Source organism: Podarcis bocagei (genome assembly GCF_964188305.1).
Source record: "Podarcis bocagei genome assembly, chromosome: 2".
NCBI classification, from domain to species: Eukaryota; Metazoa; Chordata; class Lepidosauria; order Squamata; family Lacertidae; genus Podarcis; species Podarcis bocagei.
This window is the reverse complement of record NC_138126.1, coordinates 89,313,796-89,326,679: the sequence shown is the minus strand read 5'-3', so window position 1 is coordinate 89,326,679 and position 12,884 is coordinate 89,313,796. Positions and strand designations below refer to the sequence as shown.

The 12,884-nt window shown below is 49.4% G+C and overlaps 1 protein-coding gene across 1 annotated transcript; it reads left to right on the top strand.

Annotated features, from left to right (window-relative positions):
* The first annotated feature begins 750 nt into the window (after positions 1-750).
* On the top strand, positions 751-9,224 carry SAMD1 (sterile alpha motif domain containing 1). Its single transcript, XM_081181658.1, has 5 exons — positions 751-1,628; positions 3,382-3,760; positions 4,234-4,324; positions 5,677-5,785; positions 7,087-9,224. The coding sequence occupies exons 1-5, from the start codon at positions 891-893 to the stop codon at positions 7,243-7,245; spliced, it is 1,476 nt and encodes a 491-aa protein (XP_081037784.1). The 5' UTR covers positions 751-890; the 3' UTR covers positions 7,246-9,224.
* The last annotated feature ends 3,660 nt before the right edge of the window (positions 9,225-12,884 follow it).

The window sequence follows — 12,884 nt, the reverse complement described above, 5'->3', positions numbered from 1 at the left end:
AAGTCTCACTATGCTCAGTGGAGCTTGCTTCTCTGTGCACAGAACTGAAACCTTAATGGTGTAGCATAGGGCTGCAAAAGCAAATGTCATAGGAAGTGAAGGAGTGGTGGCTGGGAGGGACATTTTTCCTCTCTTTACAGCCGCCTTAAAAAAAAACAACACAAAGCAAAACATAGAGGTTCTGATCTCCTTCCATATTTGAGCGCTCGCATTTATCTGCTGTAGTCAGGAAATACAAGTGTACAGGGGCAGGCAGGACAAACCTTCAGCGATCGGGATTAAGCAAGGGCGTGGACGCTGACCGCTGTAGTTTTGAGTGAATAAATGTGGACTAGGAGGAGGTCAGGTTCGTAAATTGGGCAAATGAAGACAGGCGTTTGAGAGGAAAGCTAAGCGTTGCAGGCTGAGGGGAAAACTTCTATTCCACTTTCCGCTAAAATCCGCCGCTGAAACTCCTGCTGCTATAAATGGAACAGCCAGCGAGTTGTTTTTTTTTAAAAAAAGAATTATGTACTCGCCGGATTCCTGCTGTTGACTTCTGCCTGAGGCGGCCAGAGAGCGCCCTTTCCAGCCGGCGCGGCCGCTAAGGGGACGCTGCGAATTCTCCTGCTCCACCTTAAGCCGCCAAGTGTAGGGAGGCTACGGGAGGCAACAGCGCCTCCTTAAGCGGCTGCGGGTCCCGCTCGGGCGGTGGTGGAGGCGGCGGCGCGTGCGGCTGGGGGAAGGGGAGGGAGGAGCTCGCGCTGCCCGGACCAGCCCGCGCGCCGCCGCTTCCAGCAGCAGCAGCGCCTGCCGGGCGGAGGGTCTAGTTGGCGCCGCGCGGGCAAGAGCTGAGGCCAAGGCGGAGCGGCGCACGGGGGCAGCGAAGCCCCGGGGGAGGCGGCAACACCATGGCCGGGCCCCCGCCGCCGCCCCCGGGCCAGGAGGCGCCGCGCTACCAGGAGTGGATCTTGGACACCATCGACTCGCTGCGCTCGCGCAAGGCGCGCCCGGACCTGGAGCGCATCTGCCGCATGGTGCGCCGGCGGCACGGCCCGGAGCCGGAGCGCACCCGCGCCGAGCTGGAGAAGCTCATCCAGCAGCGCGCCGTGCTCCGCGTCAGCTACAAGGGAAGCATCTCGTACCGCAACGCTGCGCGGGTCCAGCCGCCTCGGCGAGGCGGAACGCCCGCCGCCAGCCCCGCGGCCCCGCAGCGGCCGGCCCGCACTTCCCCGCCCAGCGCTCCCGCCGCCGCCGCCACCGCGACGCCCCGGTCCTCCCAGCGTGCAGCGCCCCGCGCGGAGCCAGCCGCGCCGCCGCCGCCACCTCCTCCGCCGCCACCGCCGCAGCCGCCGCCTCCTCGTCGGACCGGCCGGGAGCGACCGCCGCCGCCTGCCCCCGCCCCGGAGGAGCCCTCCCCCGTCAGCCTGCGAGAGATTGTGCGCTACTTGGGCGGCGACGGCGCCGCGCCGGGGGGCGGCCGAGTGACTCGAGGCCGAGCGCAGGGGCTGCTCCAAGAGGAGCGGCTGGAGAGGACCCGCTTGGGTGGCGGCGGGGGCGGGGGCGGCAGCGGCAACAGCGTCGCCTTGCCCAGGGCGGAGAGAGGCGCGCAGGCCCGGGCGCCCAGCGCCAGGGCTTACAGGAACAAGGTGAGGGGCTGCCGCGGCGCGCGCGGGGGGAGGGGGTGGGGGCGGGGCGGCGGGGGCGCACGGGCTGAGGGGAACAGGTGAGCTTCCCCAGGACGGAAACGGACCTAGCGGAGGAGTGCGCGCGCAGGGGGTGCCCGAACACTGGGCGCGCGGGGGGGGGAGCGGAGGGGCGGGCGCCGGAGAGGAGCCGCTTTCGGGGAGGGCAGACGGCGCCCAGCCCCCCGAATGTTGTCAGCGGGCGCTCGCGCAGGTGTGCGTGTGTCTGGGAGGAAGAGTTATGGGCAGCGCCCAATCAAATCGCTTTGGCACGGGAGGGGGCGCCACGATTGGTGCCTGGGCTTCGACGGGGCGACATTCTCCCGTGCAGTTCCGAAGTATTGTGGGAAGGTGAGCGGAAAGGCCGCCGCTGGATGGCACAACTCCGCCTGGTCCGCGGGGAACTTGCGGGGCCGAGTTGGGGAGCGGGTAAGAACCAACCCCGGGCGTGTGGAGAGGCTCCGCTCACCTGCGTGCGTGGCCCTCCGGTGACATTTGTGCGGCGTTGAGGATGCACGTCGGGCCATGGACAGTGGCCCCTTCTCCGACCTCGCCACCCCCACCCCCCCGCCAAACTCAGGCCGTGCCAGGCTCCGTATAAACACAGAACAAAGAGTCAGTTTGTGCTTGACCTAAAGGGTTCTGTAACCTCCAGTAAGGTCGGGAGGTGGTGGGAGTAGTAAGGCAGCGAATGCAAACGGGGAGCGGAGGGGGGAGCAGAAAAGGAGAAATCATGTCACCCTCATGTCAGGAGGGTGACCAGCTCTGGAATGTAACCCAATCCAGTAAGGATCAGAGCAATTATCAAGGGTAGAATACAATTACAGTCCAGTAAAAAGAAGCCCCTTTCAGTTCTCTCTTATTTTTGGCAAGTTTTCTGTTACAAGGATGGCAATAGATTTCCATAAATCTAGGCGGATCTGCACAACAAAGCCAAGTGGAGGGATGGTGTGGCTGAAGTTTGATTCCATCTCTTCTTGGATTAGAAGGCTCCTGCTGTGTTTCAAAGAGCCTCTGAGCATTTTGCGGTAGTATTGTGGAGGCCTTTACCCAGACTAGCAACACCACTGGTTCCAAGTACAGTGGTACCTTAGGTTACATATGCTTCAGGTTACAGACTGTGCTAACCCAGAAATAGTACCTAGGGTTAAGAACTTTGCTTCAGGATGAGAACAAAAATCGTGCTCTGGCGGCGCGGCAGCAGCGGGAATCCCATTAGCTAAAGTGGTGCTTCAGGTTAAGAACAGTTTCAGGTTAAGAACGGGCCTCCGGAACAAATTAAGTGTGTAACCAGAGGTACCACTGTACAGTAACTCATTTTGAACAAATAGGGGAAACTGAAGCAGGATTACAAGAAATGGCTCCGAGTAAAATTACATTGTAACCTGGAAGTAGATTGGCTTAGTTGTCAAAGTGTGCAATCCTGTTTATATGTCTAGACAGAAGTAACAGCCACAGAGGTCAGTGGTACTTAACTCCCAGGAAAGTTGGCATAGCAAAAGGCCACAATCCCATACACCCTTAGCCTGGCAGTAAGCACCATTAACAACAATTATGTGTAGGACAGTACTGTAAAGTCAATAAAAGTGAAACAAGGAACTTGAGGCACCAACATGGAGTAAGCCTGGAGAGTTAGACACAGGGGTGATTAGTCTGGGGTGCTGTGGAAGCAGGGCCTGGATTTGTAAATATATATGTATTCTTTTTATGTTTGCAGAAGGCAGGTGAGGAGGTCAAAGGTGAAGAAGAAGAAGAGGAGGAAGAAGAAGAAGAGGATGAAGCCTCCACCATGTCTGAAGGTTCAGAGGTGGCACAAGATTATGAGGCCAGCAACTACAGCAGACCTGGGATGGGCCAGGTGAACGGGGACTGTAAGGACAGCAAGCATGGTGGGAAAGAGATCCCACCCAGCAGTGCCCTCACCAGAGACCTGCACTCCCTCGAGGAGCAGCCCTTGAACAAAGGATCAGAGCGTCCCCACCATGAAGGAAATGAGCAATGTCATACAAAGGCCTCTTGGCCTGGAGAAAGTGCCTGTCACCATCTGGGGGGCAGCAAGAAAGATGGCAGCGCCTATCAGCAGCCAGACAGAGCAGGTATAGGGTATAGGGTGGGCGAGAGGGCGGGGGGGAGTAGTTGGCTGAGCTTGACTTTCCTTGGGAGACCCAGGCCCTAGAGGGATATGGCAAAAGATCCTAATGGAGGAACCATTGGAGATGGTGATAAGATTATTGCACAGGTTTTTCCAGTGTAAATAGACCCCTGGGGTCGTTGTGCAACTCACTATTGAGAATTATGCCTAGGAGCCCTAGGCCAGGTCAGTGGTATTATGGGTGGATGAGGAGCGGGGGGGGGGGGTGTCAGATTGTGGGAAGGTGGCTTTGGCTCTCAGGTGTTTGTGCCATGGGAATTAAAACTGGCTTCTTGTTCTCTGCCTCAAAAGGGCTCCAGGCACATACACATGCACAAATTCATTCACCAGCTAGTTAAAGCCTCATTGCTATGTAAGAGAACCAGGGCCATTCCCATTTGTGTCTTTTTTTTCTCCCTCTCTCTTACTTTCTCCCAGTGTCACCAGCTGTTGCAGGTACTGAGCCCTCTGTGCCCTCATCCCCTGGGAGACCTGGCATCCAGGCAGATGGGAGACCCTTCAGCTGCACGTAAGTTTTGAGTGGGCACCAAAAACCCATTTGTTTAATGACAGCTAGTTCACCTATGACCCTCTGTAAGGAGAGAACACTTGAGTCCCCTGCCATCAGTGCCACCACCTATTTAGAAAAGGACCAGACAAGACGTCTTCAGCAGTGAGTAAAGGCTGACTGCATCTAGAAGGGCTTTCATCTGGGTAAGCTTGCCCCTCATTCTACCCTGGTGCTTATGGAAATGAGGGAGGAGCTGTAGCTGCTGCCTCACCCCAGCTGGTTCTTAAGAGAAGGAGCAGCAGCAGCACTTAGCTTTTGCACACTCTGGGAAATGAAGCTGCTGTCAGAGTGAATGAGGGGCTGCTGAGGTGGTGGCAGTAGAGGAGGAAGCAGTAAGTTAGTCCTGCAAGTTTCTTCAGCTGCCTCCCTCCTTCATTGGAGGAAATGAGTTGCTGCTGCCCTTCAGATTCCGAAGCAGGCACAGTGGGGTTGAAATACTTAGACGTCCTCATTAGGCTGCTTTGCACATTGCCATATTCGTGTGACTGTGATGCCATATTGGTGCCTCTCAATGGGGACCTTCCCTTCCTGTTTGCTGGGATAGGCTTCCTGTTAGCCTGGCCTCTGTCACCCATGTTCTGGGAACCTCCAAGATAGACTGCTGGAATGCACTGTCTATAGAGCTGCCTTGGGAAACTGTTCAGAAGCTGCAGTTCGTATAGAATGCAGCTGCTTGATTGCTGCCTGGGACTGGGTGTTAGGATCATGTTTTGCCTGTGCTATGCGGCTGCACTGGCTTCCATTCCATTAGTGGGTCCTGTTCAAAGGGAACTTGAAGGGCCATCTGTCTCCAGATATGCCTCACTGACTGAGGTGAGGTGGGTGGCAACCAGAGAAAGTTTATTTTTGCTGGTGGATCCCCAGCAAGTGATGGAACATCTTCTGCCCAAAGATGTTTCCCTGACAAGATGCTATTTTTCCTTTCAGCTCCAAGCAGGTGTTGTGTTTTATTTACCCAAGCTTTTGAGATGAAGTTATTGCTCTCTGTCATTTTGCGGCATTTGACTTTATTATTCACATTTTGTTTTACTCTTGTAACCCCTCCCCTTCCCGCAGTATATTTGAAGTGTGGTTTAAAAATACACATAATAAATTACTGGGGTGGGGTTTGGGTGGCCCCGTACAGAAAAACTTGTCTCTTGCTCAAGTTGGGTTCTTTTTATGATCTGCCCCCCCCCTCCCATTCTGGATCCATGCATGCACTCTCTTCTTTTTAATTCCTGGTGAGAAGTCCCCTTCTCATTGTGGAGCAGGAGGCCATTGGATGCCTGGGGTATGAATTCTCTTTTCTCTCTCTCTCCTCCTTGTAGCTCAGTGAAGGAGAAGCCTTCTGACCCAGTGGAATGGACTGTGAGTGATGTTGTGGATTATTTCACAGAAGCTGGTTTTGCTGAGCAAGCATCTGCCTTTCAAGAACAGGTGAGAACCTTGGGATACCAAGTGAAAGATTTGGGGATTAATGCTCAAGCGGAACTCTTAGTGAAATAGAAGGCTCTGAATGGCATGGGCACTGAATGTTTAACAGGGTAGGGACTTGCAAGTATGCACACTCGGTTCCTAGTTGCTTAGGGGCTCTTTGTCAAATGTAAAACACAAGCCAGGGTGCATATGATTGTACATCAAAGCAGCAGTCACCGTGGGGTTTTCTTGCGTGCTAAAAAACCTGCCTTGCAAATAACAGAGGTGCTTGCCAATGATTAGAGATCTGTTTCAGTTATCCATATTGCCACTCCCCACCATTGTTTCCGACTGGTTATTTGCTTCAGGAAAAATAGTTACTAGAGCTCAGCAATCCTATTTGAATGTGTGTTTATGTTCATAGGAAGCATCCAGAGTGTTCTCCCACACACGTCTTCCCCATCCCTCTCTGCATGTTGCATCATGGGCCTCTTTCCCTTAGTATGGGATTTCACTCCTTCAGCCCTCTCTCCTCTTGTAATCAAGGCTCTCTGCCTGGTCCAACTACAGCTGTCAATGGCACCAACAAAGGCCAAAGTCAGGCTTCCCTCTTCAGGGATCTGCACTTAGAAGCATCCCACCTTGTGAGCTGGATGCTGTCTATGGACATCTGCACCTTCAAGCCACCTTTGCATAGGCCCTGTTGCGACCTAAGCTCAACAGAGAGTGGTGTTGTTGTGCTTCCTATGCGCTGTGTTCAGATAGAAAAGACTGAAAAATACTCTTGTGACTATTTCAAAATATGAAATTCTGCTTAGGATGGGCATTTCCTGGTGACTTGTGTTCATAGCTGTCAACGTTTCCCTTTTATAAAGGAAAATTCCCTTGTTCCGAATAGGATTCCTCGCAAGAAAAGGGAAAAGTTGACAGCTATGCTTGTGTTGGAGGCCTAATGGGTTGATGGCCGGGTGTTAAACCAGTGGCATGAATCGTAATTGATAATGCTTAAATATGTGTTAAAAGGATGGGGAAGGACTAAGCATTCAAGATAGGCAAAAAAATGTGCATAAATTCAATTATATCCATTCCTCAACCTGGAAGCTCGTCTAGATTTAAAGAACACTTTCCTTCTTCCCTCCAGTTCACTGAGGAGGGGGATTCCTTCTTAATACAGATCTCTACTATTGCTTTCTTAAAAGTAGTGTGTGTGTGTGTGTGTGTGTGTGTGTGTGTGTGTGTAATCTATATTCTGTCTCTTAATGGGGGGAGTCCCTGTGCCCTAAATGCCCTGTTGTTTTGTCCCTCTGTTGCTCCCGCTGCAGGAGATCGATGGGAAGTCTCTTCTGCTGATGCAGCGCACCGATGTCCTGACCGGCCTCTCCATCCGCCTGGGGCCTGCTCTCAAGATCTACGAGTACCACATCAAGGTGCTGCAGCAGTGCCACTTTGAGGAGGACGAGGGCGACTCCTTCATGGGCTGAGGAGGACGGGCGCAGCTCGCGAAGGGTGTGGAGAGCTTGGGTGGGGAGAAGTGAACGGGGACTCTGCCAACCGCTACTGTCTCGAGTCATTTCAGCCTTTCTCTGCCTCCATGAAAACAAAGAGAAGCAGCTGTGTGGGAAGGGGAAGAAGGACTTTGGCCAGATTTTTGTGAAAATGGTGGGGAGGACAGAAATGATGATCCAGGCTTTGCGGCTTCTCTGCCCTGATTGTCCAGAGAGAGGAAAGACAGGGAGGGAGGGCTGCAAAAAAAGAAAAAAGAAAACCCCACCCTTCTCCCAACCTGTCTGTGTTACTTACCCCAGCATTTTACTTACCATAGTGCATTGTCTGTTATTGGGAAAGGGTGGAAAGATGTGGTTTTTGTCCCTCTTCCCAGCCGCAGTTTAATTGAGATAATTTGTGCTTCAGCATCCCCCTTTCCCCTTCCCCTTTACCACCACAACAACAGCAACCACAGTAGCACTTGATGGTCCTACCTGCTCCCCTCCCTTTGTTGCTGTTCTCAAGAAGACAAAGATAGAGCCTGCTGAAGGTGTCAGGAGGTTTTAATCAAATATCTTTTTATTCTCTTTTCTGTTTGGGTAGGCTTTTCTTCCAGTTTTCATGGCCGTTGCCCAGAGTCAACTGCTTTTTATTATTTCTTTCTTCCCATTTTTTAAAAAAATATATAAATATTTAAACTGGAAAAAACCCAATTGGTTTAGTATTCCCAGACTTGTTAGCCTTCTGGAAGGGGTATTGGATCACCTAAAATGAACATGTGTCTAAAGGACAAAAGTATGTGTAAAAAGAGGTGGAAGTCCTGAGTTCTGCTCTCTTTTTCTCTCCTTTTTTATTTGAGGGTGGTGATGTCACCTAGTGGTGTTGCTAATCAGTTTATGGGATGTATTCTGACTAGTCCAGGGATGGGAGCAGAACTCTGGAGTTCTGGCTCAATTTTCAATGCTATAATCAACTGGGGTAAAAAGTGTGGTAACAATTTGCACCATCACCAGGTCTAAAATGAAACACCTAGCGTTTAGGGAAGGTCTCATTGCAGTAGCAGAGGCAGATGACTTGTCGTCTGTGTATATTCACAACCCTGTGGCTTAGCTGGTGCTTCTATAGCAGATAATATAAGTGGAGCAAACACTTTGGGGACTGAAAAGAGCAAGGAAAGGAAATAGCCCTGTTCTCAGTTACGAAAAATGGGGTGGTGGTTTTTGTTGCCTTAAGAAAGGATCTCCTCTTGTTAAAGCAGGCCAAGCCCGCAAAGGTAGACTGTAAAGGCAAGAGGGGGTGGTAAAAAAGACTACAGTGAAATTGGCTCTTTGTGCAAATCAAATGGAGAGGATCTAGCTATGGCACACAACACAAAATCTGAGCTTTCTTGGTGATTTTTCAGGGCACACCTCTTGAGTACCCCAGTTGCTTAGTAAGTATCTGTTTCACAAACAGTTTGAAACTCGTTTCACTGTCACGGCTTTCTGTAAAGAACTGTAGGAATGGACACCTTTTGGTGAGGCTGCTGAGAACTCTTTTGTAGTATCTTAGACCCTTTTACAGAACGACAGTTCCTAGAATTTGTTGTTTTAGAGCCGTGGCAGATGAGGGTTGAAACTGGTTTAAATTTGGAATGTAGACAGGCCCTTAGTACAGTTTGAGGATCAGTGGATAGACAGTAGCTACCCTGTTTAGTTGTGACTCAGAAACAGAGAAGCGTACGTAGCTCGAGACACAATCCAACATGCATGCCTAGAGGAATGCACAGCTAGACAGGAGCACACTGAATTTATGTTCTCAAAATTTTATTTGGAACCATGAGGGCTAGAAACCTATTGTTTGAACTTTGAAAGCAGAGGTTCTCAATGTTGTAGCACAAAAGTGCCTCAGGGGCTTACATACCGGCTGCATGTTGCCCCCTATTGCACTAGACCCTACTATTTTGTCCAGAGCTGGGAATAAAAAAACAACAAGATTTTTGGGTTCTAATATGTATTTTGTTTATTGGCCACCAGTTGTCAAAAGAGCTGTCATAGGAGGTGAAATGCTTTAGGAACCAATTTAGATGACTCAACAGTGGGAGTGATTTTTCCAACTCTTCATGCTGTCCTTTTGGGAACAGAGTAGGGCGCATAGAATTGGGCTGCCCGTTTACTTCATTGTTATTGACACTGGCCAGGGTGGAAAGAAGAGAGGACATTCATAATCCACAGTGGAAAGGTGTAGATTAGAATGGACAAAGCCAAGCAAGGCTGTTCCAGCGCAGTTTTCTGAAAATTCCTCTGTGAGGCTTGGATGGGACAAGGTTGTGTTGCCTGTCAGTGCAGAGGGTAGTTCATGTAAGAGACAAGACGGAAAGGGGCTTCAGGATCCTAACTTCCTAGATATACTGTAGTACAGTTTAAGGGCTGATATACATGACCTTGTGCTGATGAAAACACAGATAAGGTGTTGGCTGGTTGTGTGGTTTTTTAAAAAACAGATTTGTGCTTTGGGATCTAGGCTTGAGCTGGTTGGCAATGGGCCCAGGTTGTAACATACAGGTTTTGGAAATTTGTGCAGGGGGAATGGCCTTGGCTAAGGCTGTGCTGAGGTGTGAACTGGGCTTGTGTTCCCTAATTCAACATCTACAAAATCCAAAGGCGAAGTTTCCTTAGTAAAGGTGGACACAACATATTGCACAGTCTTTTATGTTGATCTGGGCTAATCTAGCGACCAGAAATTAAACACTTAAAGGCTAGGAATTAATTTGGACCATTCTAATGAGGAGAAATAGTATTTTAATACTACAGCTGGTCAAATAAGTGCTCCATCACTTTGGGTGACTCAGTTCCAACGAAGTTTCATCTCAACCTTTATTTGAAATCTAGTTTGGATGTGAAGCTGAAACCGGAGGTTTGGGATGGACTGGGCTGGGGAATCACGTGCACCCACTTCAGTGTGAGACCTCGCACCTGGCGCCCTCTACCTCAGAGCTTTCCAAACTTTTCATGTTGGCGACACACTTTTTAGACATGCATCATTTTGTGACACAGTAATTCAGTTTTGCTAGCAAACCGGAGGTTAAACTAACCCCTTTCCAGCACCAGGAAGAGAGCGGGGAACATTTGCACGACACACTAACACACTAAGGTGTCGCTACACAGAGTTTGGAAAGCTCTGCTCTACCTGAATTGAATACATAAGAGTTACTTAACCTAGTCAGAGACTGAATCACAGACATTTCCCTAAACTTGCTTAAAATCCTTATTTCAATCATGGTGCAGGGGTGGTCTAGCACCCAATGTTGCTGCAGAAGCAATATGTCACAGGTGGTGAAAAGCGAATGGGGGTGCAGGGAGTGGGAAATATTCTAGGGCCATTTAACCAACTAGGCCTCTGGCAAAGTGGTCATTCCTCAAACTGCTGATCAGTTATGCCTTGGGTGTATGGTTGAAATATCAAGGAAATGCTTGATATTTCATGGGCTTCTCCTTGGAAATGGTGATGCAATCTAAGCCCACATACCCACCTGAAAGAAGTGGACGGAGGATAATTAAGAAAATACATGCTTCTAATGGACTTTGCAGCTTTCCTATTAATTCTTCAGATTTCCCTCTGAATAAGTGATTGCAACTAGCATTTGCTGATGAACATGGGATGGAACTGTCCAACTTTGGGACTACAAGTGGTTGAGCTATAAGTACGTATGCCTCTGGATGTCCTCTGTTCTGTTTCCAAATGTGCTGCCTTGACTTAAAATGGATGGAGGACCTGTAGCCCTCCAGAAGTTGGACTTCCAGCCAGCATGGCCAGGAATGATGGAAGCCGTAATGCAGCACCAGCATCTTAGGCCCTGCAGATGCTCTTACACTCTGAGGATCCTTAGGCTGTAGTTCTATACCTGCTTACCGTGGGATAAGCTCAGTCGAAGTGAGTAGAACCTACAGCTGAGTACAAGTTTGTTAGGTACTTTCAGCACTATGTGGCATTTAAATTGAGATTAACCCAAAAGCAGCTGGGTTGTCAACGATGAACATCCCTACAGAACAAATTCATTCAGGACTGGCATACTAGAGGTATCAATGTTTGTGGTGCTTACAACCAGAAGTTGATCTTTTAAAACAATAATGTGCTGCTCCTGTTTAGCTATGAGTATTTAACCTCGTGGCTAATGGTGGGACCCAATGCATTGTCCTGCAGCATACACACACAAAAAGGCAATCAAAGCAATTAAGCATCTGAAATACTTTGAGGAAAGGCCAAAATACTGGACGCTTTATAATTAAATGGAAGAGGGGAGGTATGAATTGTGTGTGTTGTGGCAAGTCCATCTCTTCCCTACATACAGGCTATGCTTCCACCTCTGCCAAACAGACCAAGGACAGATTTTTTTTAAAAAAAACTATGCTTTGTCAGATAGTTGATGGAAGGCTGTTGTACGACGTGATGGCCACTGGCTCCAGTGCAGGGTCTAGCACTAGCTGTTTGCCATGATAAACTAAATGGACACACCTGATTCAGATGCAGTCTACCTTGGACAGCCAGCTGGCAGTCTAGCCACTCTCAAAAACAGGAATGCTGAAATGGATGAACTCTGTCTGAGGCCATGGAAGTCTTTATGTTCCTCATTCTGACTTCAATGTACCTTTGGGAGTAGATAATAAATTAGGATTGATTCTCCCCCTCCTCCAAGAAGATTTACAATGAAAGCAACAGCTCTGTGGCTGATAACTGTGTGTAAGGGAAGATTCTGCTTCAGTAAAAAATAGTAAAGGACTTTGAATTCCCATTGTGCTGATCCTTCGTTGCTTTCAACTTGGTAGCCACTGTAGGGAGTTCCAGATTAGGTCACTGTCGAGTTCACAATTATTATTCCGTTCTTCCTGAGAAGTGATTGCATGCTGCGCTTTGTGCTGGACTTCAGTAACATAACTGCATATTGAGGATGGGAATGGGGTGAGGGAAGATCAGAGGCTTTTGGTTTAAAGGATAATAACTCCTGGCTCCTATAAGAGGGTCCATTTGATCAATCCACGTTTGCATCTGTTTATAAGATGCTGAACTGGACTTTTTGCAGGGCAAGCAACCATAACAGGACTCCTTGCCCAGGCAAAGCCTGTGTTCCTTGGAACAAAATAATAGTTTGTGTGGGTCTTGGGAATGGCAAAAAAGCAAAAAAATAAAATAGAACTAAGCCTGGGGAAAATCCTGCTACAACCAATTTTTTTAGGGTAAGGTATAGGGGACCCAGCTGCACAAATACAAATTATGGAAAGTAGGCTATGATAGACACCTTACAAATAGAACCTCATACTTGGTATAGCATTTTTTATAGTATTGGTTTGGATGTAGGTAGGTTGGAGAATCTGCACAGGAACTCAAGGGAAAATATATGCTGCTATGACACTTTTGAGACCACTTAGTGTGCCATTCCAACATGTCATTCAGAGTACACTCATTGGAATGAATGACTGTGACTAAGATTGGTTGATAAATTTCAATGGACGGGATTTACCTAACCAGCCCCTCAGCAGAAGCACCGCGCAAGCTTCCCCCTGCACACCATGTCACACCCAAAAATTGGTTATTTTGGCAAGGTGTGCGCGCATCAGAAGAACTCCCAGAATAGTACACACGAGGAGAGGGAGATGAT

What these genes read in the sequence shown, in the direction of transcription:
- SAMD1 (XM_081181658.1), top strand. Translation starts at nt 891, where the DNA reads ATGGCCGGGCCCCCGCCGCCGCCCCCGGGCCAGGAGGCGCCGCGCTAC. An exon ending in TCAGCAGCCAGACAGAGCAG is followed by an intron (nt 3,761 to 4,233) that starts GTATAGGGTATA and finishes ACTTTCTCCCAG; the next exon opens with TGTCACCAGCTGTTGCAGGT. An exon ending in CATCTGCCTTTCAAGAACAG is followed by an intron (nt 5,786 to 7,086) that starts GTGAGAACCTTG and finishes CTCCCGCTGCAG; the next exon opens with GAGATCGATGGGAAGTCTCT.